The sequence below is a fragment of the Xenopus laevis genome, chromosome 4L, assembly GCF_017654675.1.
Source record: "Xenopus laevis strain J_2021 chromosome 4L, Xenopus_laevis_v10.1, whole genome shotgun sequence".
NCBI lineage: Eukaryota > Metazoa > Chordata > Amphibia > Anura > Pipidae > Xenopus > Xenopus laevis.
In genome coordinates, this window is record NC_054377.1 from 61,545,690 (window position 1) to 61,570,762 (window position 25,073).

General features: G+C 39.8%; 1 protein-coding gene across 2 annotated transcripts in view; it reads left to right on the forward strand.

Annotated features, from left to right (window-relative positions):
* Nucleotides 1-25,073, forward strand: part of garre1.L (granule associated Rac and RHOG effector 1 L homeolog) — a 59,083-nt gene that overhangs the window by 3,624 nt on the left and 30,386 nt on the right. The window contains exons 1-3 of one of the 2 annotated variants that reach the window (XM_018258013.2): nucleotides 1,067-1,648; nucleotides 12,687-14,017; nucleotides 22,712-22,912. In XM_018258013.2, coding sequence (XP_018113502.1) covers nucleotides 13,523-14,017; nucleotides 22,712-22,912 — 696 coding nt within the window. In that variant the 5' untranslated portion in view covers nucleotides 1,067-1,648; nucleotides 12,687-13,522. Of the gene's footprint in view, nucleotides 1-1,066; nucleotides 1,649-12,686; nucleotides 14,018-22,711; nucleotides 22,913-25,073 lie in introns of those variants that run through there. The other variant, XM_018258012.2, reaches the window with a different exon arrangement.

Below are 25,073 nucleotides of genomic sequence, written 5' to 3' on the forward strand. Positions count from 1 at the left end.
TCAGGTGAATTCAAGCCTTTTTTTCTTTTTAAATCAGCCGAATCCAAGTGCCTATCCAGACCACATCCAAACCCTTAGGGTAGAACTTCACAAGCATTTTTCGTCGGATCGACGCCTGCCGACAACTCACGCGACAAGCTTGCTGGAGTCACACGCGTCAACATATAATTGGACTTAATGAAAAGTCGGAGGTAAAAACTACATGGTCCGACTGTCTGATGAAGATGCTGCTTTCTGCGTCCATTTCCGACAGTTGTGTCGCGTCAGATGTAATGTAGTTTTTACCTTGTTCTTTTCCTTCAGTCCAAGTAGAATCTTGATGCCTGCGTCTCCATCCAAATTGTCGTGTGTGATTTTGTCGCCGAGCGTCGATCTGACGAAAAATGCTTGTGAAGTTCTACCCTAAGGGTTTGGATGTGGTCTGGATAGGCACTTGGATTCTGCTGAATTACAAAAAAAAAAAAAAAAAAAAAGGCTTGAATTCACCTGATTATAGAAACCAATTCTGAATTTGGTGCATCCCTAGTTGCAAAGATATTCTTATGTTTTTAATTCCTTGCTGTTGCTTTATAGAGACTTTACTGTTTAAGGCCCGGAAGAAGGATTTCGGAAGAAAATGTAATGTGGTACGGCATCAGGAAAATATTTGGGATTGTTGGCAGTGGCTGCTGGAGTATTTGGCTTTAGAACAGAGTTCTGTTTATGTGATGGGACCTAGTATGAAAGCAAGTATGACAGAATAAATAATCCACCAAGTTTGGATATTACAATCAGTGATGGGTAAACTGTGGGACTACGGCTGTAGTTAAACTACCAGTCCCAGCATCCAACAGAAGCCTTGCACTGATGTGATCATGTTAGTAGAGCCATGATTTGGTACAGTTGGTTAATCAGCGGGTGACACAACATTATATTATGGAATATATGGGCGCTTGAGGCTTTTCCCTGCCAAATTTGACCCACAATGTGGAAGAGATGACAAGGGGTAACTTTATTTGTAAAGGCGGCTAATGTGAGGGCAGCTGCAGACTAGAAGCAGGGTGTGCGGCTGGGAAGAGAAACAGATATGAGCTTGATTAATTCCTTGCTCTTTTGGGAATGTGTCTGGCGTCTCAAGTGTTTACATCTGACTGGGGAGGTCCGGCTCGGATGTGCGATTGTTCAGCCTCTCAGTTTTAGTTCATGCGGAATTATAACACGGAAGTGTACGGTTTCTCAATGCGGCTGTTAACGTTACTAGGAGAACTTGGAATTTGTGCCGAGTTTACTTCCAACATAATTATTTCGGGGCTGTGTAGTAAAGAGCGCTGCCAGATTGTGATCCTTTTCATCCGAAAGGAGAGGAGCGAGGTGACGGGCGTTTCAGGCGCATGCGCGAATTCCTGAGCACCTTCCTGCCAGATAGTGAGACAGAATCAGGCCAGGGCTGTGACACCCAGCGGATCAAGAGCTCGGGCAGGGACCCTGTGGCACACATCATTATACGTACTCTAATCCGCTCTCAAATCCGCCTCTACCGACTTCCCCACTTTAGGGGCTCTGTTTCCGACCACTACTGCTTTTTTTTTTTTGGTCATCTGTATTTGCACTGGCACGATCAGCATCGTTTTTGTGGTTTCTCCCGCATTAGCGTTGTGATGACTTCGAGGTAGGTGTTAATCCCCATGTTTGTTTAAGTAATAGAACTGCGAGTAATACTGCATAACTTATAATATATGGATGCTGTAGCTTCTATCAGAAATGTGATCTGCTCCTCTCTGGGCTTTGGTTTATGTTTCATGTTGGTGGTGTGAATCAGTGCTTCAGTATGCCTTGTTTCAGACTATTATAGGAGCTACAAAAATATCACAGCTGAGAAGGCTTTTTGTGTCATCAGTTTCTCTCCGCTGTAGTTGACACGCTTGCTTCAGAACCATTGCAGACTATCTAGTCTTATGATTTGGGCCAGATTGCCAGCTTGTGGCCTTTCCACTTGCAATTCTGGCCATTTGCTGCTGTGTGTCTGTGGGGGGAATTCATGTACAGATTTGGAGCCACATGTCCGTTAAGAAGCTGCTACAGTGATGTCTGTGGCAAATGTAGATTCTCTTGGGAAGTAGGACTAACAGTTGTGTAATATGAGAATCTGCTTATGAAAGTTCATTATTTGGGGGGTCAGCCTGGCACAGAAGTGTAAACTATATAACTACAAGAGTGCATATGCATTCTAGAAGGAATTTTTTTTAAAGATTTAAAGGAGAAGGAAGGCACCCCAAATGACTACTTTTACTTACCTGGCACTATTGTTGCCACCTTTTTAAAATAAAATTACCGGCCAGTGGTGGGGGCGGGTACAAAAGGGGCAGACTGTGATGCAAAAAGGGGCGGAGCCGGCAGTGACAACCCTAAACACAGCCCGCAGTCCAGAATCGCACCTTCCATGTCACATAAGCGCCGTGACAGGTGCTGCATAGCTGGGGGATTTCAAGCAGGGAGGGAGCAGCGAAGCTGCTTAAAATTAAGTGGCGGTTCCTCCCCTCAGAATTCTACCGGCAATGTAATTGCCGGTTTTTTTTTAATACCGGCCTTGAGACCCTTTTTTCCGGCTGGGTCGGTTAAATACCGGCTGGGTGGCAACCCTACCTGGCACCCTGGGCCGATGCTCATCAGTAAAGGTGGCCATACACTGAGAGATCCGCTCGTTTGGCGATGTTGCCAAACGAGCGGATCTCTCCCCGATATGCCCAACTTGAGGTGGGCGATATCGGGCTGATACGATCGTGGGCCCTTGGGCTAGGGTTGCCGGCCAGTATTATACCCGCCTAGCCGGTAAAACACCTGCCGGGGCCAGTATAACAAATTTACCGGCAATGTAGTTGCCAGTAATTTGTAATACGCTTAAGAAAAGCCCTTGGCCTTTGGTGGAAACTTACCTTTTCTTCATCTTCTCGGCATCTTGCCATGTGGCCCGCCCCTTTTTGAGACAGGATCCCTCAGCTCTGCCCCTTTTTGTGTCACGACCCGCCCATTTAGTTCCTGCCCCCACCACTGGTGGCAACCCTACCTAGGGTCCAACGATCAGATCATAACGATGGGTAAACGGGCAGTTGGACAGATGCGGTCCTCGATCCAACGGTATTATTAGTCCCTGCCGATCGACATCTGCCTGATCGATATGGGGCCCTCCGTCAGAGGGCCCCATAGACGGGCCAATAAGCTGCCAACTCGGTCTGTCAGCAGCTTTTATCCGCCCGTGTATAGCCACCTTAAGAAAACTGCACCAGCCCAGGGTTCTTCTAGCGACCAACAAGGAGAGCTCCTCTTCCTGCTTCTCGCAATTGCGCATGTGCAGTATAGCAGAAAGACAGATTTTAACTAAAAAGCCGGAAATTTGAAAACCGATGAAGAGGATCTCTCCGTGCTGCTCGCTAGAAAAACCCCGGGCCGGTGCGGTTTTTGGCTGACCGGAGCACCGGCCCGTTGCGTCAGGTAAGTAAAAATAGTCAAAAGTTATTCCTTGTCCTTTAAAATTCTGTCATATAATTATCCACACATTTTAGGGTGTTATTTGTCAAAGGTCGAATTTTAGTTATGTGAGCTTTTTTAAACTTCGAATGAACTCAGAACTCGAATGGTTTCTTATTTAAGAAAAAACTCAAATCAGCCAGATCTGACAACCCAAAACTGGAATTGATCAATTTTTCGGTGAAAAAAAACTGATTGAGCAAGTTTTCGAGCGAAACCCTCCGAAAAAAACTTGAACATCATGAAGGGTACAAACATCTTCACATGGTTCAAGGGACCTTTTGCCATTGACTCCTACATGGCCTCAACAGGTTTTAGATGGTGTATTTTTGGTGTATTTTTGGATTTAAGCTATTTCCAGGGTTGGGGTATAATTTATCTCAATTGGTTTTTGTACTCAAACTCAAATTTTTCGTGGAAAACAGAACTCGAACCTTAATAAATCTGCCCCTTAGTGTTGCCATATTAGATGTTTGGATTTACTACTTTTAGGTATTTTAAAATGTATTTGGCTTTATTGGCTGTGCCTTATCTGAACTTAATTAAGCTCACAAAGTGAGCATAGCCAGCTTGTCAAACAACTTGCCTTAATTTCACCACCCACCTGGGACCAAATGATCAAATCAAAGTAAGGGGCCTATGCCCATGGTAGCCTGTATATAAATATGGCCTTGTAGACAGGCCTGTGGTTCGCTCCCACATACAGTAAGCTACCGACTCAATCTTGAGGGGATGAGTAGGCAGATAATATTGGCTCTGAGTGCCTAGGAACAGCTTTATTTTTGGTGACACTAAATCCAGCAGTGCAGTGAATGAGAATTTAAGACAAATGGTGGCTTGGTGTCCTGTATTAAGATGTATTACTAACATTTAGAGAGAGATTATCTTCTATTTATTTACTGTAAAATATAAGGGAATAGTTTGAGCACACAGTCCATGTCTTCTGCATACTTTCATTTATGCCTAAAGCTGGCCATAGATGCAAAGATGAAGTCACACTATTTTTGGACCGTCCAGACATTTTTCTTGCCATGGCCTTTAGCCGATCAGACAGAACAGAAGATTTCTGTCGACTAATGATAATATCTCTGCATGTATTGCCTATCTGACAATATCAGTGAGAAATTGTCACTACTGTTTGTCGGACATAACTTTTATACAGTTGTTGTCCGTGTAGTAATGGCCAGAACATCGTCTGATTTGTTCTTTTTAGTACTTTATTTAACCTGAATGATTCTTTGTAGATCGGAAGATTGAAACACGATTGTTCGTTGGACATAGGATAAAAGATTAAAGGGATTGTTCACCTTTGAGATAACTTTTAGTATGATGTAAAGGGTGATATTCTGAGACAATTTGCAATTGGTTTTCATTTTTTATTATTGAAGGTTTTTGGGTTATTTCGATTTTTATTCAGCAGCTCTTCAATTTCAATCTTAACCAATCTGGTAACTAGTGTCCAAATTACCCTAGCAACCATGCATTGATTTGAATAAGAGACTGGGTATGAATATGAGAGGCCTGACTAGAAGGATCTGTAATTAAAAGTAACAATACATTTGTAGCTTTACAGAGCATTTGTTTTCTAGAAGGGAGTCAGCGACGCCCATTTGAAAGCTGCAAAAAGTCGGAAGAAAAAACTACCGATAAAACTCTAAAAAATTAATAATTGAAAAGTTGCTTGGAATTGGCCATTCTATAACACAATAAAAGTTACCTTAAAGGTAAACCACGTCGTTAAGGCCTCATGTCATGTTCTATCTGCTTTGCCAGCACCAATCCTGGTGCAGGAAACGGAGCACTAGCTAGGGGGCTTCTCTATGCTAAACTTTATTTTTAACATTTTATATCACATATCACTTCTAGTAAGTGCCCAGCCATTTTCTGTTGTTTCCATAAAATCGCTTGTAACTCTTGTTTGTTGATTTATTGAAAGACCCCTGTTTATTATATTATTTAAAAGCTTTGCATAACTTGCTGGGGCTATATTAATAAATTGTGATGAACTGCTTAGTAATGGTTTAATTAGTCACCTAGGAGTTCCGTGACCTGTATTAAAGCACTTTGTATTCGGTCTTGTGCCTTAATATTCTTATAATACACAAAAGTCATGAATATCCTGTAAATTATATCCTTATAAACGGTGAGTAGTGATGTCATCAGTTATAAACGGTGAGTAGTGATGTAATTTCTGTCACATGACTCACTAAAATTTGTGTATTATAATTAATAAAGTACCCCCAGTTGTAAAATATGAGGATATTATAAGTTACCTTGGAGTTCCATGACCTGTATAAAAACACTCGGCCTTCGGCCTCGTGTTTTTATATGGTCATGAAACTCCTCGGTAACTTATAATATCCTTATATTTTACAAGAGGGGGTACTTTATTCACTATATAATACACAAAAGCCATGAATATCTTGTAAATTATATTCTTATAAACGGTGAGTTCTGATGTCATCAGTTATAAACGGTGAGTTCTGATGTCATTTCTGTCACATGACTCACTGAAATTTGTGTATTATAATAAATAAAGTACCCCCAGTTGCAAAATATGAGGATATTAGAAGTTAACTCGGAGTTTCATGACCTGTATAAAAACACACAGCCTTCGGCCTCGTGTTTTCATATGGTCATGAAACTCCTCAGTAACTTATAATATCCATATATTTGACGAGGGGGTACTTTATTCACTATATATCTTACAATTGGGGTACATTATTCCCATATTGGAATCAGAGGGCGACTGAACCCACAGAATCACTGCTCATTCTTTTGAAACCCAGTTGCCTGCAATCAGGTGTGTTGCTTGAAATCTCTAACTGCCAGGCTTTCAAACAGAAACCCCTGAGATGTGTGTTATCAGTCATAGGTTTTTGTAGAGCAGGCTTTTAGACTGTATACAGTCCTTAGTTATTTTATTTATTCACACTGAAGGCAAAACCATTTAAAGTGGTATTGATAAATGCAGCAACATACTCCAATCTGCTGCATTTCAGTAATAAACTATAGATGTGTTTTGAGTTCTAAAGAAACATTCCCTTGATTGGTTGTCATTGGTTACTAGTAGTGGAGCACACTTTTGCATTCACAGCTGTATAGTTACAGCTACTGTAATGGATACTATTGCAGCTGCTGTTGAACTACAGTTCTCTGCTACAGGGGGTTTGAGTCTGTGGAATAAGATTTTTGAGACAAGCAGGTTTTTGATCACGTGATGATTGTAGGTTACACAATTCCAATTCCAATTAAAGGATTAAGGTTGATTGGCACACCAGAAGTTCCCATGAGGGAAGAAGAGATGTCCTCCTGACAGATTCTAGGAATAGGCAGTGTGCAGCGAGTGCCTACAGCAGGGATCCCCAACATTTTTACTTGTGAACCACTTAAAAAAAAGTTGGAAAGCAGCACAAGTGTGAAAAACGTTCCTGGGAGCACAACTTATGGTCTGTGATTGATTATTGGTGGTCCCTATGTGGACTGGCACACTACAGGAGGCTCTGTTTGGCAGTACACCTGGTTTTTATACAACCAAAACTTGCCTCAAAACAAGGAATCTAAAAATAAGCACCTGATTTGAGGCCACTGTGAGCAACATCCAAGTGGTTGGTGAGCAACATATTGCTTTCGCACCACTGGTTGGGGGATCACTTGTCTACAGTCTTGCCATTACAAAGGCAGCATGTGTAGGACTGGGGGATTTCGGCAGGACAATGCAGTGACGTAATCCTGGTTCTGTTGTTAACCAGGCAGTTTAAAGTAATTGTAGAGTTGTAGGAATGTCTTTATGCCATATCAAAAGTGTCTTATGGAGTGATAACATGCCCTGTCCTTAAAGGGGTTGTTAAAGGGATACTGTCATGGGGGAAAAAAAAATTCCAAAATGAATCAGTTAATAGTGCTTCTCCAGTAGAATTCTGCACTGAAATCCATTTCTCAAAAGAGCAAACATATTTTTTTATATTCAATTTTGAAATCTGACATGGGGCTAGACATATTGTCAATTTCCCAGCTGCCCCAAGTTATGTGACTTGTGCTCTGATAAACTTCAATCACTCTTTACTGCTGTACTGCAAGTTTGAGGGATATCACTTCCCTCCCTCCCCCCACTGCAGCCAAACAAAAGAACAATGGGAAGGTAACCAGATAACAGCTCCCTAACACAAGATAACAGCTGCTTGGTAGATATAAGAACAACACTCAATAGTAAAAACCCATGTCCCACTGAGACACATTCTGTTAAATTGAGAAGGAAAAACAGCAGCCTGTCGGAAAGCATTTCTCTCCTAAAGCGCAGGCACAAGTCACATGACCAGGGGCAGCTGGGAAATTGACAAAATGTCTAGCCCCATGTCAGATTTCAAAATTGAATATAAAAAAATCTGTTTGCTCTTTTGAGAAATGGATTTCAGTTCAGAAGTCTGCTGGAGCAGCACTATTAACTGATGCGTTTTGAAAAAAACATGTTTTTTGATGACAGTATCCCTTTAACCTTTAGATTAACTTTTAGTATGATATATAGAGTGTTTTTCTGAGACAATTGGCAATTGATTTTCATGTTTTATTATTTGGGCTTTTGAGTTATTTTTTTCAGCAGCTCCCCAGTTTGCGGTTTAAGCAATCTGGTTGCTAGGATCCAAATAATCATAGCTACCATGCATTGATTTAAATGAGAGACTGGAATATGAATAGGAGATCAGTAATAAAAAGTAGCAATAACAATACATTTGTAACCTTAGAGAGCATTTGTTGTTTAAATGGGGTCATCGACCCTCATTTGAAAGCTGGAGTATTTATAAGACAATGCTACTTTAAGTTCAATGAATAACATTGGTGTCATGTTTAACTATTATTTTTAGAATGTAGTACAGGTATAAGATTAGACAAGCATCTTGTAACCTGATTCTTTAAACCTCCAAAATATACTTTTTATAGACTCCATTCTTATGTTTCTAGGGTATTTATGTTACAGCACATAAAGGGTGAAAAAAAAAAAGCTTTTTCAAATGACCTAATTGGAATGCAATGCACTTGCTAACAGTATGAATGGATATACCCCGAGGCTGCTTGCATACATCTTAAGAATATACTGAATAGAGTATGCTTTGTGTTTGACACTTACCCTGTAGTTACAAAGCCAGGAAGTGTAGTGGTTTCCTATTTTACCCAAATTTCAACTTTTCAGCTGCAGTTGATAATGATTGCAGTCTGCACTTTTTGTAACAAAAATATAATTATTTCTAAAATAAAAGCCACAGCTACTTTATCCTGAAGATCCTTTAAAAAAGACGCGTAGGATGAATGACCCCCCCCCCAATTCTGTAGGCAATAAAGTATACTATATGGTGCTGGTTTTAGTTTTGGCTGTAAATTAATATTGTTTTCAAAATGAGTCCCTTTATTTGAGCTCCCCATAGATCTTCTCTGGTTCCTGTTTCAAATGAAGAGTGGGCGTGTCATATCGGTCCCTGCCAGAAGCACAGTATGAGGGAGACAGCCAATCACAAAAGCAAAGAATGGCTTTAGTTCCCTATCGGGTTAGCCTAGCTGCTGATTGGTTCCTATACTACAGTGCAGCGTGTGGAGTGCTGCTGGCTCCCCTGCACAGCCTGGGAAAGGAGGCAGCAGAACCAGTAGGGTTTTTGCAGAAATTTTCAATAAAGTAACCCGAAACACAACATTTTAAACCACATTCCTTCTGGCACATTCTTGTTTTTTACATATGTCTCCTTTAAAAGTTTTATGACCCTCCACTTTTCCTATTGCCTATGGTTTGGTTAGACCTTCTCCATTTCCATGCTCATTAGATCTATAGGTGGATTTAAAATCTGGTTTTAAGCATTTTAGGGCTAATGTCACACAGATATTTTTTGGCACAGTACTTCAGTATGCCAAAAACCACCCATGATGGTCTCAACTGTCTCCCATTCGCTTCAGTGGGAAACACGTTGTCACACTGCATGAGGCCTCAAAGAGAAGAGGTAGGAAGGTAGTAGCTGAAGTTGGTATAGTGCCCTACTGCGTTCTGTTTGAGTATAGGAACAGGAAATGTTAATACAGGTATGAGATCTGATATCTGGAAACCCTTTATTCAGAAAGCTCCAAATTACGAGAAGGCCATCTGCTATAGACTTCATTTTATTCAAATAATCCAGAAATTGTTTCATTTTTCTCTAATAATAATACTGTACCTTGTACTTGATCCAAACTAAGATATAATTAATCCGTATTTGGAGCAAACACGCCTATTGGGTTTATTTCATTTTTAAATTATTTTCTAGTAGGCTGTAGGTATGGCAATCCAAATTATGGAAAGAGCCATTATCTGGAAATCCCCAGGCCCAGTGCATTCTGGATAATAAGTCCCATACCTGTACAGGCCAAAGGGAAGGGTAAGTGGCCGTGGTCTAGGAAGGTAGGACAAATAAAAAAAAAAAAGTCAGTGGAATCTATTCTTTCCTCTACACACACAATATTTCATGTGTCGCTGACTGTAAATTATATCTATATAAACGGTGCTTAGTGATATCCGTTATAAATGAAAATTAGTTGTCATTTCTGTCACACGACTCACTGAAATTTGTGTATTTTAAAAAAGTACCCCCATTTGAAAAGTGTGTTTTTATGACATATAATATCCTTATATTTTACAATAGGGGTTACTTTATTCACTATATACTGTATTCGAATTGCTAAGAATGTTTCATGGTGGTTTAAAGATGAGAACCAGTTACTAAATGGGTATTTTGCTACATGGTTTTTCATTTTCTACACATTAATTTCATTTGGGGACATGATTTATTTTTCTTTTATTTGCTATGATATATATATATATATATATATATATATATATATATATATATATATAATCATTGGATAAGGACCCGCACTCCGATATTTCGTGAAAAAAGATTTTTTTATTTTAACTTGTGCATCCAACGTTTCGGCCCATGCCTGGGCCTTTATCAAGGATAAAGGCCCAGGCATGGGCCGAAACGTTGGATGCACAAGTTAAAATAAAAAAATCTTTTTTCACGAAATATCGGAGTGCGGGTCCTTATCCAATGATTGTATGCCGAAGCTTTGACCCAGCACCCACAGTATCTTCAAGACTATATATATATATATATATATATATATATATATATATATATATATATATATATATATATATATATATATATATATATATATATATATAGTCTTTAACAAGGAACATTCTTCTCCTCTGGAATTTTAAAAGAACTCTATTAACTGGTGCATGCTTTTGAAGTCTAGATTGTTTAGAAGATAGCATGCAGTTCTATTTAGAGAAACCTCTGACGCAACACATGAGAAGAGCTCATTTTGTTTTCAGAAGCTATTTTTGTCAGTCCTGACTCTTATAAATGAAAAGCCAGTAAGTTGGTCATACAGGTATATGACCTGTTATCCAGAATGCTCGGGACCTGGGGTGTTCCGGGTAACGGATCTTTCCGTAATTTAGATCTTCATACCTTAAGTCTACTAGAAAATCATGTAAACATTAAATAAACACAATAGGCTGGTTGTCCGCCCAATATGGATTAATTATATCTTAGTTTGGATCAAGTACAAGCTACTGTTTTATATCTTTATTATAGAGAAAAAGTGAATCCTTTTTAAAAATGTGGATTATTTGATTATAATGGAGATAGAGGAGATGTTCATTCCGAACTTTCTGGATAACGGCTTTCCGGATAACTGATCCCATACCTGTATCTTAGAACAGTTCTCTTCTGGCCCGCGCCCCCCTCCCCCTGCCTGCCCTATGCTCCCTGTGTGTGCCATACTCTGCCTGCCCTATGCTCCCTGTGTGTGCCATACTCTGCCTGCCCTATGCTTCCTGCGTGTGCCATACTCTGCCTGCCCTATACTCCATGTGTGTGCCATTCTCTGCCTACTCTATGCTCCCTGTGTGTGCCATACTCTGCCTGCCCTATGCTCCCTGTGTGTGCCATACTCTGCTGGCCCTATGTTTCTTGTGTGTGCCATACATTTTTTTTAATATTTAAATATGTTTTTAATAACTGTAAGATATGGTGATCTAAATTACAGAAAGTCCCTTTATCCAAAAAAAAATGTAGTGTGGTATTGTGAGACTATTTGCAATTGGTCTTCATTTTTTATTTGCAGTTTTTTTTTTTTTTTTAATTATTTAGCTTTTTGTTCAGCAGCTCTCCAGTTTGGAATTTCAGTCGCTGTCTGGTTGTTGGGTCCAATTTAAAATAGCAACCAGGCAAATTTTTGAAAGAAACGTGGCTAAGAATAGAGGCTGGCCTAAATAGAAAGATAAGTAATTAAAAGTAAATATAGCAATAAAATGTAGCCTCACGGAGCAAAAATTGCTAAGAATAGGCCTATGCAAAGATAACATACTAAAAGTTAACCTAAAAGTGAACAACGCCTTTAAAATTTCACACTTGGGGACTGTAAAAATTGATTAAAAAAAGCCATCTCAGGCTTGGTGTAATAGATTAAAGTCAACGGGACAAGTTCCGACACAGAAGAAATTCAAGCTACTATGCCAATATACAAGGTGTTTGCAGGTTATGTTTTTTAAATGCTAAACGCTCGCTTTAAAATAATGAAGTATGATAGGGAAAGCTTGTCCATTAATTGTAGGGGCAGATAGTTGCACATTTCTTATATAATTTATTACATTTAGCTTGCAGTTGTTATCACTATCATTCCGGTTGTTGTGGCAACTGGCTTTCTAAACACTAAAACAAATCTGGAAATATATTCTGACAGCTTTTGACCCAGAACAAGCACATATACTTTCAGGCACATTATTATTAAAACACATATTTATAAAGCACCGACATTACACAGCATTGTACATGCGCTACTCCTCTCCAGCCGATCTCATCAGCATCCTCCTACTAAATTAATTGTTTCTTCAAGAGAGAAATACATATTGTCTGATGTTAGGACCTCATAAGTGTCTGTTGTCAAGTTTTGGTTTGTCTTGAGTTTGCTGGCTGCAATTTCGTTTAAATGTACAGTGTATATATCTATAAAAGAAAGTGAAATGTCCTTTGAAACATTGTTTTTGTCCTTTGCTTTCAAGTATAATGTAAACTTAGCTTTTCATGCAGGAATTTGAAATAATAAAGCTCGGATTGTACTTTAACCCCTCTTTTGCTTTTCTTTCCCAGGAAATGACCTAGAGGCCTTACAGTTACATTGTGTGCATTCTTGCTCCAGACTACCATCCACCGCAGATTCAATCTGGAAGCTGCACTTGTTTCCGTTGTAACATTATTAACTACCTCAATAAACACAGAGAAAGAGGAGGGAGCTTCCAAAAGCAAATCTCTTGTTTTACCTACTTGCATTCAGATTGTCTCCCTGATCAGAGATGAGACGGATCCAATATAAAGGGCACTTCAAGATTTGCAGACTGGATCTGCTAGAGATTAAAATATTTTTTTTTTAATTTTGTTTGCTGGTTTTTTTTTTTTGTTCCTGCATGTGAAGAGGCTTTTCATCGCTGTTGATCAGTGTTTTTGTTCTGTTTCCAAGGAGGAGTGGATTCCATATATGAAACTCCCAAGTTACTTGGCATTTAAAGGATTATTGAAGTTTTTTTTTTCCCCTTAATTTTCTTGCGTTAGACAAAGTAATGTCCATTGGCTGGCACTAGACAATTTTTTGAGCTTGTACTTCTCTGGCCTGCAGCTGTGCGAAGGGTTAATACAAAGCATAAATAACAAAGGAGCCCACAACAGGTTGCCATTATTTCAGCTGGCTTCAAAAGTAGAAGTTGTAAACTGCAGCAGGACTGCAAGAAATACTACTAAATTTTAAGTCAGGAAATTTACTGCCTTTATCACTGCTTATACAGATTACCAAGAGCCTGCCTTTTGGAAATGCCTTTTATGAAACCTGTGAATGCTGACTTCATTTATTATTTGACATAGCTGGTCAACTGAAGGCGTATTTCTGTGGCACAGCAAGTTAACTTAGGTAGCCTGTGAATTGTAGGACACATATGTATTGCTGTAGTGCTCAGGAAAGTAAAATGGACTACAAGAGGCGGTTTTTGCTTGGCGGGTCCAAGCAGAAGGGGCAGCAACACCAGCAGTACCAGATGCCAGAGCTCAGCCGGACTCTGAGTGCACCTTTAGCATCCACAACTGCAGCATCATCCTTAGTTTCCTTGGGTAACAGTGGCAGTTGCCCACATTCTGCAGCCCATACCTCCCCTATTGCAGACATCCAGCAGGGTATCTCCAAATACCTGGATGCTCTTAATATTTTCTGCCGCGCCAGCACTTTCCTAACAGACCTTTTCAGCAGTGTTTTCCGAAATTCGCACTACTCTAAGGCAGCTATGCAACTGAAAGACGTGCAGGAACATGTCATGGAGGCCGCCAGTCGACTTACAGCAGCAATAAAACCAGAGATTGCAAAAATGTTGATGGAGCTAAGTGCTGGAGCTGCTAACTTTAAAGATCAGAATGAGTTCAGTTTGCAGGACATAGAGGTTAGTGTATTTGTTTGTTTTTTCTGCACAAAGTACCATAATATCAACTTACATGTAAATCATTTGTATCCGCAGTTATTCTGCATTTATTCACAGTGGTCTTCCCAGTCGTCTTGACTCTTTACAAAGCTGATTCCTGTACAGGGTTGTTTTTTTGAGAATGAAAACGGGGTATTCATTTCACATTGTGTACACAATGTAAACTTTTTCCATAATTGTAAAATGGTAAATTTGTATTCAATATGTATTTCAAATAAGTGCCTCCCTAAACCTTTTTTTTTTTTTTTTTTCATTTTGTTATAATACTGTTTGGGTTGCTATGGATAAGAAGATTTGGGGTGGCAACCTGTTTGCTATTTTTTTTTTTTTTTGCACATTTTTGTGATAAGCTGGCCATATATGTGCAGAAATATCCTTATTGATCATACAGTGAAATCTCCCAACCTATAACCCTTTAGGTAAATAAAGTAGTGTAGAGAAAAAAACACAAAACGATCTGGCCATGAATTGACCGCAATCATACAAAATTTATGTCTGACAAATAGTACTGACAGTCTCCCAGTGATATCAGATAGGCCAAACATGCAGAGATATTATCGTTGGCTGACAGAAATCTTCTAACCTTTCCGATCGACTAAACGTCCAATCGCCATGGCACGAAAAATGTCAGGACGATCCATACACAGTCCGAAATCATACAAAACTAAGACTTTATCGTTGCATCTATAGCCAGCATTACCTGCACAAAATCTGCCCTATGTATGCAGTTGCAGACCTTTCTGTTTCTGTCGATGTACACAAACCTGTGACACTAAAGCTGGCCATAGATTTTTAAAAGATCTTTTTGTTATCGTAAGACCACGATTATCTCTAAACTATCGTTTAAATGTACGATTTGTCCATCAACTAAAAATACCATTTCAGCCGATATTGCCAGGAAAACTGAGGGTAGCTGCCCGCTTGGCCCTGCAAACATAGATAGATTGCACTGGGGCCGATAACATTTTTTTTAACCTGGCCGATCAATTTTCTGACAGATGTCGGACGAAAAATCGTAAGATGCATGATCGTTCAATTCCCACTAACTTCACGATAATTTGAAGGATTGGTCAGATTGCACTGAAACCAATCGTTCACCAACAAAAGATCTTTGCGTCTATGGGGACCTTAAGGGGGGGGGACCAATTACTGTTTTCTCCAATGGTGGTGATAATGCAGTGTTCGCCATTAACTTCAGGGACCTTTTTATTTCATACTAGACATTAAGCCCGTTAAATTAACGGGCGCTAGAACATATGTAGAAAATTCACCAGAGACGGTCCGTGGGGCACATGCGCAGTAGCGCAATCCCACAGACACAGGGACTGGACGCAGAGACACTTTATTATATAGGATTATATAGGATAGGATTATATAGGATAGGATAGGAGTCCAGTGCTGGGTATTGATTCAATTGGTTTAACCTACTATATCTCCCCAGTTGTTGCTGAACTGCAACCCCCGACACTGTTAATGTCAATTATTAGACAGGCCGAAGGGCAGTAAGAGAGCGCTTACCTGTGTCCCCCCAAATAGCCAGAAGCAGCAGCAGTAGGAGGAGGTGAGGGGCTGCGAGAGGCGGGGGCAGCCGCTCAGCCCCAGGGTAAGAGAGTCCGGCTCTTTTCCCCATGCCCATCCATTCAGGTGGCAGTGCCGGGCTCCCAGTGCCGAGGTGACAGTTGCTCGTAGCAAGGCGGGCGGCTCTTTTCCTCTTCTTCCTTAACGATTGCGTCAAAGTTTTAGCAGGACATGGAAGCAGGGAACGTACAGGGAGAATGGGACGGTGCGAGTGACGTCAGATGGGACACATAATGAGAGACAAAGGGAACGTGGGGGAGAGAAAGAAGGGAACACGGTTACAAGGAGCAGGATGTCCCGCTGTAGCGCCGGCAGGTCCGTGGGGCACATGCGCAGTAGCGCCAGAGACGGTCCGTGGAGCACATGCGCAGTAGCGCAATCCCACGGACACAGGGACTGGACGCAGAGACACTTCAACTTTATTATATAGGATGTGGGAAAAATGGCACTGAGCAATCGCCGGCTAGTTCCTTTTCTAAGCCATATCTCGAAACCAATGGTAGTAATATTCAGACAGGGGAAAATGAATAACTTTTGTGCATAGACGAGTATGGAAACTAAACATTTGTTAAATTAATCATTGGTTTATTTTTTCATAGACTACCTCAGGGTATTACATTTTTGCACTGCAGTTAAGGCAAACGGCTTTCCATAGATGAAAGAGAAACCTTTCTTGACAGACATCTAGCTCATCCAGTAAACATGCTGCATATTACATTGTTGAGCTGTGCCAAAGGGGTTTGATGTGTGCAGTTCTGTAAATAATACTCTTCTGTTCCTTTTTGGGGTTTGGAACAAAATTAAGGCACCTCCTATGATTTTTTTCTCTGTATCTCCTGGCAAATCTTCTCTCTAGAATGAGAGAAACTCCCTTGTTCTCTCCTTAGTGTAGTCTATTTCCTTTCTGTGTTATCATAACCAGCCAGGTTTCCAGTGTTCATTGCCAACAAATATATACAAACTCCAGTCTTTGGTGCTCAAAACTCTGAAACGTACACGTTTTGAGACATGCTGTTTTTTTATAACGGCTCCAAGTTTGTATAAACAGCTTCATTAGGCAAAATACATTTATAATGCAAACCCTATTGGTTGGGCAAACACACATAAAGTGGGAAATAGTGTGAATGATGACCAATCTCTAAAGTGCTACATAGGATGTTAGCTCAATACAAATAGAATGTAATGGTACTTACGGTATTTACTTATACATATGCAAAAAGAAGACATCTCATTGGTTGCTCAAGCTTTGTGTCTGGGCAAGGAACACTTTGGTATGTGACCTAAATCCTAAAGTTACTTGTACTGACTTGATAACACCTTTTAGGAGTATTTAGCAGGGCTTTAGTTAACATAGCAAATTTTTCGGCACGTTTAGATTAGAAGCTTAAATGTGCAGGGCCTTATTAATCAGTGTTTGTGTGTTTGGTGCATGTATGGTTGCATTGTATGTAATCTGTGTTCAGGTTTACACCTATTAACTATACAATGCTTAGGAATATGTTAGAATTTTATAAATGTAGTATCGGTGCATACTTGTTTTAGGCGTCAAGTTCATTTAAAGGAGAAGTAAAGTTTAACTAAAGAAGTAGGTTAGAAATGTTGTTTTGGGCTTTTGTACCAGCCCAAGGCAACCACAGCTCTTTAGCAGTAAAGATCTGTGTCTCCAAAGATACCCCAGTAGCTCCCTATCTTCTTTTCTGCTGATTCACTACACATGCTCTGTGCTGATGTAATTTACTGAGCTTGGGGACCGACTCAAAATATACAGTAATATAGTATTAGTAATTAGTAATTAAAACAGATTACTAAATGGCAGCACCGAAACCAGTGCAACTAGCATCAGAATTCAATAATCAGCCCTGTAGTATCAGCTTATATTACAGGACAGCCTGATTTTCTGCTTGATAATTTGCAACAGCCCCTAAGCTTAGTTTCTCAACAGCTTCTCAGAGCCCACTGAGCATGTGAGTGTCGCAGACACACAAGATGTTGACCCCTTGCGACAGGTTTGAAGTCCTGGATCATTGTTGCTATTGAGAAGCTGAAACGTTAGGCTGGTGCAAGTTTAGTATATAAAATGTGCCAATTTTTAGGCTTTAGTTCTCCTTTAAAGATGCAACATTATTGTTTAGGAATTCAGGCACGGAGGGGTAATTGAATCCATATGTTTGTGTCTTGTTCAATGTGTTTTTTTTTTTTGTTTGTTTTTTTGTAGACATGTATTGCTAATTAAAGGTATTTAATGATCTAAGCATTATTTATTATTGATTTTGGAATATTCTTTTTCTTCATTTGACTCTTTCCAGCTTTAAAATGGGTCATTGATCCCATGTAAGACTACAAATTTATTTTTATTGCTACTTTTTATTGCTCATCTTTCTATTCAGGGCCTCTCCTATTCAAAGTCTCTTATTCACTCTACATCATAGTAAAAGTTAATCTAAAGGTCAACAACCCCTTTCACTGCACATTCTGCAATGAAATAAAGGCCAAGCAGTGTCCTACCTGTTGTCAATTGTAAGAGTCTGATGAGGGGAATTTTAATTCACCGGCTTCAGAGCTATTGCAAGGGCATACCAGATCTTGCCCAAGGCAATGTTGTTCAGAGAAGGAATACACCGAGCAGTTGTTTGTTTCTTCCATCTGAGAAGATGTGGGATAATGTATTTGAAAGAGAGTATATGAAATGTAGAATGATAGAACCAAGTTATGAAAAAGGTAAAAACCTTTGTATATAGTGAAATAATAAATAAAATAGAATCTGATTGGAAAGGCCTTTCTACTGTTATTTTCCCATTCAAACGCTGACCTTTTAATAGACCTTTAATATTTTTTTGTTGCGCTTTATGTAAAATGGAAATATATTGCCGACATTTTAAATGGGAGATATTAACATTTTCACCGTTCTCTCATCTTCGATAATATGTATACCAAGCATTGGTTAAACTAAAGTCTCCATTCCATGTTTTCCTGCCAGCAAAATATGACGTGAAGTTATTTGAGAGTCCTTGCTTCATTGATGTTGTTGCAGACATCAAGTGACTAAAATAGAATTTCCATTTCCTCCTCTCCAGTAGCCAGCTGTTTTGTAAAGGAAACTGGCTCTCCGAACTATCTTTGTTTGCTTATGTCCATAGCCTGGACATGTTTTTTTAGGGGGGGGGGTGTTCTTTAGTTCCGCGATAGAAGGCAAAGCTTGCACCCCAAACACAGACAGAACTACATAGTTTGCTGCCCGGCTAAAAGATACAGGAGTATATGCTTTGAAAGGAACCAAAACCTAACCAATGTCCTGCAAATGTTTATTAAAGGGATTCTGTCATGATTTTTATTTTATTTTATTATACTGTTAACACTGCACATAATTCACTCTACCATGTAAAATGTAATTCCTAATCCAACATGTGTATTTTTTTTTTAGTTGTAATATTGGTGTGTGGGCAGCCATCTCAGGTCATTTTGCCTGGTCATGTGCTTTCAGAAAGAGCCAGTGCTGCACTATGGAACTGCTTTCTGACAGGCTATTGTTACTCTAAAGGTCCCCATAGATGCGACGATTCTTCTTTGGTGAACGACCGATTTCAGCGCAGTCCGACCAATCCGTCAAATTATTATGCGGTTAGTGGGATTCAAACGATCGTACATCTTATGATTTTTCGTCCGACATCTGTCAGAAAATTGATCGGCCAGGTTTAAAAATCTTTATTGGTCCCAGTGCAATCTATCTATGTTTGCAGGGCCAAGCAGGCACCTACTCTTCAGTTTTGCTGGCAATATCGCCTGAAATGGTCTTTTTAGTTGATGGACACATCGTTCACTTTGAGATAATCGTGGTGTCTCGATAACGATTGGATCTTTTAAAAAAATCTTTACATCTATGGCCAGCTTTACTCAATGTAACTGAAGGTGTTGCAGTGTGTCCTGGATTTTTACTATTGAGTGCTGTTCTTATATCTTCCACGGTGCTATTATCTGGTTACCTTCCCATTGTTCTGCTGGTGGGCTGCTGCTACGGAATGACCAATAAAACCTGTCACATTACAGCCCCACTTGTCATAACACAGCCTGCAGTTCCAGAACGCTCTGCAGGTCCTCTGATCCTGCAGGCCAGCACCCCTAGACTTTTGTCACGTTACGACTATTGAGTATATAAGTGCAGTGACGTGGCACGCAAGTGCCTTGGAGTGACGAGAACGGAAGGAACATGGTGTAGGCACACAAGTGTGAGATGTGGTAGATTGTGCAGGGAATGCGTTCGGTATATATGCCCTAGTGTTGCACCTCCCCTCATCTTTGGTCCAAGCAGCTGGCAGGTCGTGGTCTACCAGGAACATTACTGGGATCGACTGGTAGAACGCGATCGAAGTCCTGGGCACCCCTGGTCTAGGCCGATGTCAGATATCAAAATTAAATATAACAATCTGTTTGCTCCGGATTTTCTTGCAGAATTCTGCTGGAGCAGCACAATTAGCTGATGCATTTAAAAAAAAACATGTTTTCCCATGACCGTATCCCTTTAACCAGTGACACAGACCCAATACTAGTGACAAACAAAAAGACAAGCAGAATTCCCAAGGATGACTTGTGCCCACATATACAACACTGATTGGATATTAACACCACATTCCCATATTTCTATATGGAGCATCAAATACAGGACTCTACTGTCATTCATCAAATATGACTTCTCTAATGATATGTCCCACTACAGCACTGTGTGTTGGGAAAACAGGACTGACCCTGTGGATTTACTTTAGCTCTAACAGTTAGATGTGTGGAGATGATTCCTCATGTGATTTCTGGACAAATAAAAAGCTTTGCCTTGATTTATAGCAGTGATTCTAAATAGATGCTTCGATAGAAGAAGAGAGATGGGGAGACACTTATGCTTTGCTTAGGGATGCATTCAAGAAAACCGTGAGGTTGTAGCACTAAAGGAATACTTTAAAAATAAATTTGGAAGTCTTCTACAGCAGACCTCCGGTCAGAGGACAATATAGTGGAAAATACTCTTAATGCATAATTCATTTCAGATGAATGTGGTGTTGTGCTTTGTAACAGTATGCCAGTCATAAGCCCCTTTTTTTTGTTACAGAAGAAATGCCTCCTTTATTTAAAACACATGTAGAAGGAGATCATACTTTCACACTCAAATGCACTAATGCACATGTAATATCTATGACATGATAATCTGTGTCCAGATCACGAAACACAAAAAAAACTACTGTAAGAAAATTGTATGAACAAATCAGATGGATTAACTGGATCCTGCATATAACATATACGTTCTTTGTACATTACTGCTGATGTCAACATTAAAGTAGAAGCAAACCCTAAAGCTAAAAAAACCTTACCCCCCTATCCTACATAGACCCCTCCCCCTCCTCCCCCCCAGCCTAGCTGCTTCCCTGGGCAAATGCCCCTAAGTCTTTACTTACCCCTCGGGGGATATTCTGTTCAGTAGAGTTCACGCGCCATTTTCTTCTCTTCGGTAATCTTTGGGAAGTAAGTGCCGTTTTGGCACATGCACAGTTGGATCAATTTTCTGTTTAGCAACAACTGTGCATGCTCCGAAACTCACGGAAATTGCCGAAGCACCTGGAGAAGACCCGAAGATTGCTGAAGATGTCGCCCGTGAACTCCGTTGGACAGAATCTGCACCAAAGGGGAAGTAAAGAGTTAGGGGCATTTGCCTGGGATAGCAGCTAGGCTGTGGTGAGGGGGGGGGGTGGTCTATGTAGGGTAGGGGTTTTTTAACTTTAGGGTTTGCTTCTCCTTTAAACAGAGTGAGCTGCCAACATCTTTGTATAAACATTCATGTTTTGCATAGATGATTGTTACAGGCTTAGCTAGTAAATGTTTACCTTGTTCATGTATCTGGCCCCATAAGGGTGGTGGGACCAGTTCAGGCAGCTTTTCTGCTCTTAAAGGAGAAGGAAAGCTACCAATCAGTTTATTGGCTATAACACTATATTTATTCTGTAGAATGCTTTACCTCACCTGAGTAAACCGCTCTAGAAGCTCTTTGTTTGTTTAAGATAGCAGCTACCATATTAGCTTGGTGTGACAGCACTTCCTGCCCGAGTCTCTCCCTGCTTACTCATAGCTCATATCAGGGAAGGGAGGAGCAAGCTGAGCATGCTAAAATCCTAGCCCTTGAAGTTAATGCTGAAAATAGGATAAAGCTTACTTAATTTTAGCCTTTCCTTCTCCTTTAGATGCGCATGCATGGGATCATCTATTCATTTCCTTGCTTGCAAATCTTTGTTCAACTTGGTCACCCTTTGATGCCAGGGTAGCAATCAGATCAGACTGCAGGCATTTGGAGACCTGGCAGGAGAGGATCGCTTCAGTGTGGGCACCAAATTGGGATTTTTCTCCGTAGAAAAGTGTTCCATTCGAAGTATCATCTGCATGTACCAATATATACGATTCAATGCAAAAATCTGTTTTTTACTGGGAGGTTTTCTGGATTCCACTATAGGCATCTATATGCATTATTGCAAGGGAATACACATATATTTTTAAGCTATAGGAAGCAAATGTTTAAGGCAGCAAACTGTCATTTTATGGTTCATAGCAAATATTTTCCCTTTGAAAAAGGCTAAAAATTAGCAGGGCGATAGATTTTCATTTGTATTTTTCTGGATCTTCCCAAAAGTTATGGAATGTTTGAAATTCAAAAAAACGTATTATTTTTTTTCAGCCTTGCAGTGCTGTACCATTTGCTGGAAGACAAATTGGTACAATTCTATCATCATCACTTTCTAGTTCTTTTACAATGCATGTAGATAGCTTCATCATACAGACAAAATGGCTTTGTAGCTGTCAGGACAGCTTTGGTTAGTTTTTAACAAGTGAATGTTCTTGAAACAGTGGATTTCTGCAGAAGCCAGTCTGTGGTTCAATTCAGTTCAATAAATTGTATGGTTGATGCCTGGATGGGCATCCAGAGGAACCAGTACACCACTGAATATTAAGGGAGAAGAATGCGCACAAGTTTGAAATGGCAAATTGAAAAGCAAAAGGCATGTTCAGTGTGCATCCACAAATTTCAATTTCTTTTCTTTTTTGCAGGTACTTGGTCGCTGTTTTTTGACCGTGATGCAGGTTCATTTTCAGTTCTTGTCCCAAGCTTTGCAGAAAGTTCAGCCAGTAGCCCATTCTTGTTTTGCTGAGGCAATTGCACAAGAGCGGAAGAGTTCTTCAGGAGCTTCAGATCTGAACCCTACAAGAGAGATGGAGGAGGCAGTGAGATCCTGGAGAGGTGCTACGGAGGTGAGTACTGTAGTTGATTCAGGTGCCATATGAGAGCTTGCCTCTGAATGCTACAAATATAGTAGTAGAAGTTAATTGGAATTTAACTTTTTTCCTTCATTAAATATTTCTGATTTGATGGCATAATACACACCCCTGTTTCATAATCTTGACTTTCTTAATAGTCCTATATTGTAGCATTTTCCATCATGTAATCCAAGGTTAATCCCTGTTTTGGAGGTGTAGTTCAGCAACATTTAAAAACTGAATTTCAAAAAATCGGACTGTGTACATAGATATTACCGATTTATAAGTTAAAGGGGAGGTTCACCTTTAAGATTACTTTTAGTATGTTATAGAATGGCTAATTCTAAGCAACTTTACAATTGGCCTTCATTTTTTATAGTTTATGAATCATTTGCTGCCTTCTTCTGGCTCTTTGTAGTTTTCAAAAGGGGGTAACTGACCCCATCTAAAAAACAAATGCTCTGTAAGGCTACACATGTATTGTTATTGCTACTTTTCCCGCCGGCCATTTTAATTCTAGCCAGCGGGAAGGCAGGAGAGGCAGTCGGGAGATTAGTTGCCCCGAAGAAGAGGAGATTTCTCGCCGGGCGACTAATCTCCCCGAATCGCAGCGGGTGTCTCTGCCCTTACTAGTGCAGGGCAACACTATTTAAAACAATTCCATTTTTTTGATTTTACTGTTCCTTTAAGTTGCCCTTAACAGTAGTGGTGGCATACAATGTAATAAATTGCTTTTCCCAGCACTATTCAGATATGTGATGGATTTGTATGCAGGTCTTTTGTAACATAACCCAGTTTTTCTTGCTCCTCCATGTGAAATGAAAATGTGTGACTGAGCTGTGTGCAGTAAGGTATCAGCAAAACATGCATGTAGAGACATGATAGCACTTTTACTTGTATTCACAGGCTCAGTATAAAATTAGATGATACAGTCTACCCAGCCCAGTGCATGTGAAACATTCTCTCCTCCAAATGTTTGGCCGCTATCGAATATGACTTTGCTGATTGTTGCAATATTTCCTTCTGGAGGAGTGTAGTGGAGCTTCGAGAAAGCGAAAAGAATGTTTTACAGACCAGTCTCAATAATTCTTTTAATTGCATGTAGTGGGGCTGTGCTGAACTCAAGCTATTATGAAGCTTGGATTATTTAATTGCATGCTCAGGGAGATTCTGTCATTTGACGAGCTGAGAATTTTGCATTTGCAGATAAAAGAGCTCTAAATGTAATTGTCATATACCATGTTCACATAGTATGTATTATGGAAGCTTACAGATCGTTTCTAAAAATCAATATATGGTGAAATCAAAGCTGAAAAAGCAGCGTAGACATGCAAAACTAGAGCTATTGTACCAAATCCACCACTACAGTAAAATATTTGCCTTTGAAATGCCTCCAGTATCTCCCGGTTTTCTTTGTTATTTCACTGCACAAACTCTGGGCTGATGTCCCTTACCTGGGCCTGGTAACCTACTCACAACATACAGTTTATATGTAGATATATGCACACATTATGAAATGTATAATCCTGTCTGATTATTAATTAATTAAAGATCACATTTTATGGCAGCATAGAACATAGTGCATGGGAATTGATTATTACTAATCGGCCCCAACAGCTTCACTCACTTTTTGCAAACGTTTTGATGGCAGGGGACATTTTTAAAGGGGTTGTTCACCTTTAAATTAACTTTTAGTATAATGTAGATAGTGAAATTCTGAAACATTTTGCAATTGGTTTTAATTTATTATTATTTGTGGTTTTTGAGTTATTTAGCTTTTTATTCAGGAGCTCTCCCGTTTGCAATTTCAGCAATCTGGTTGCTAGGGTCCAAATTACCCTAGCAACCAAGCACTGATTTGAGTAAGAGACTGGAATATGAATAGGAGAGGACCTGAATAGAAATGAGTAATAAAAAGTATCAAAAACAAAAAATCTGTAGCCTTACAGAGCATTTGTTTTTAGATGGGGTCAGTGACCCCCATTTAAAATTCTGGAAAGGGTCAGAAGAAAATAACTCAAAGTATAACATATAAATAATGAAGACCAATTGCAAAGTAGCTAGGAATTGGACATTCTATTACAGACTAAAAGTTACCTCAAAGGTGAACCACCCCTTTAGGCATCACTTCTGAACAGTAGTCCACAGCACACTG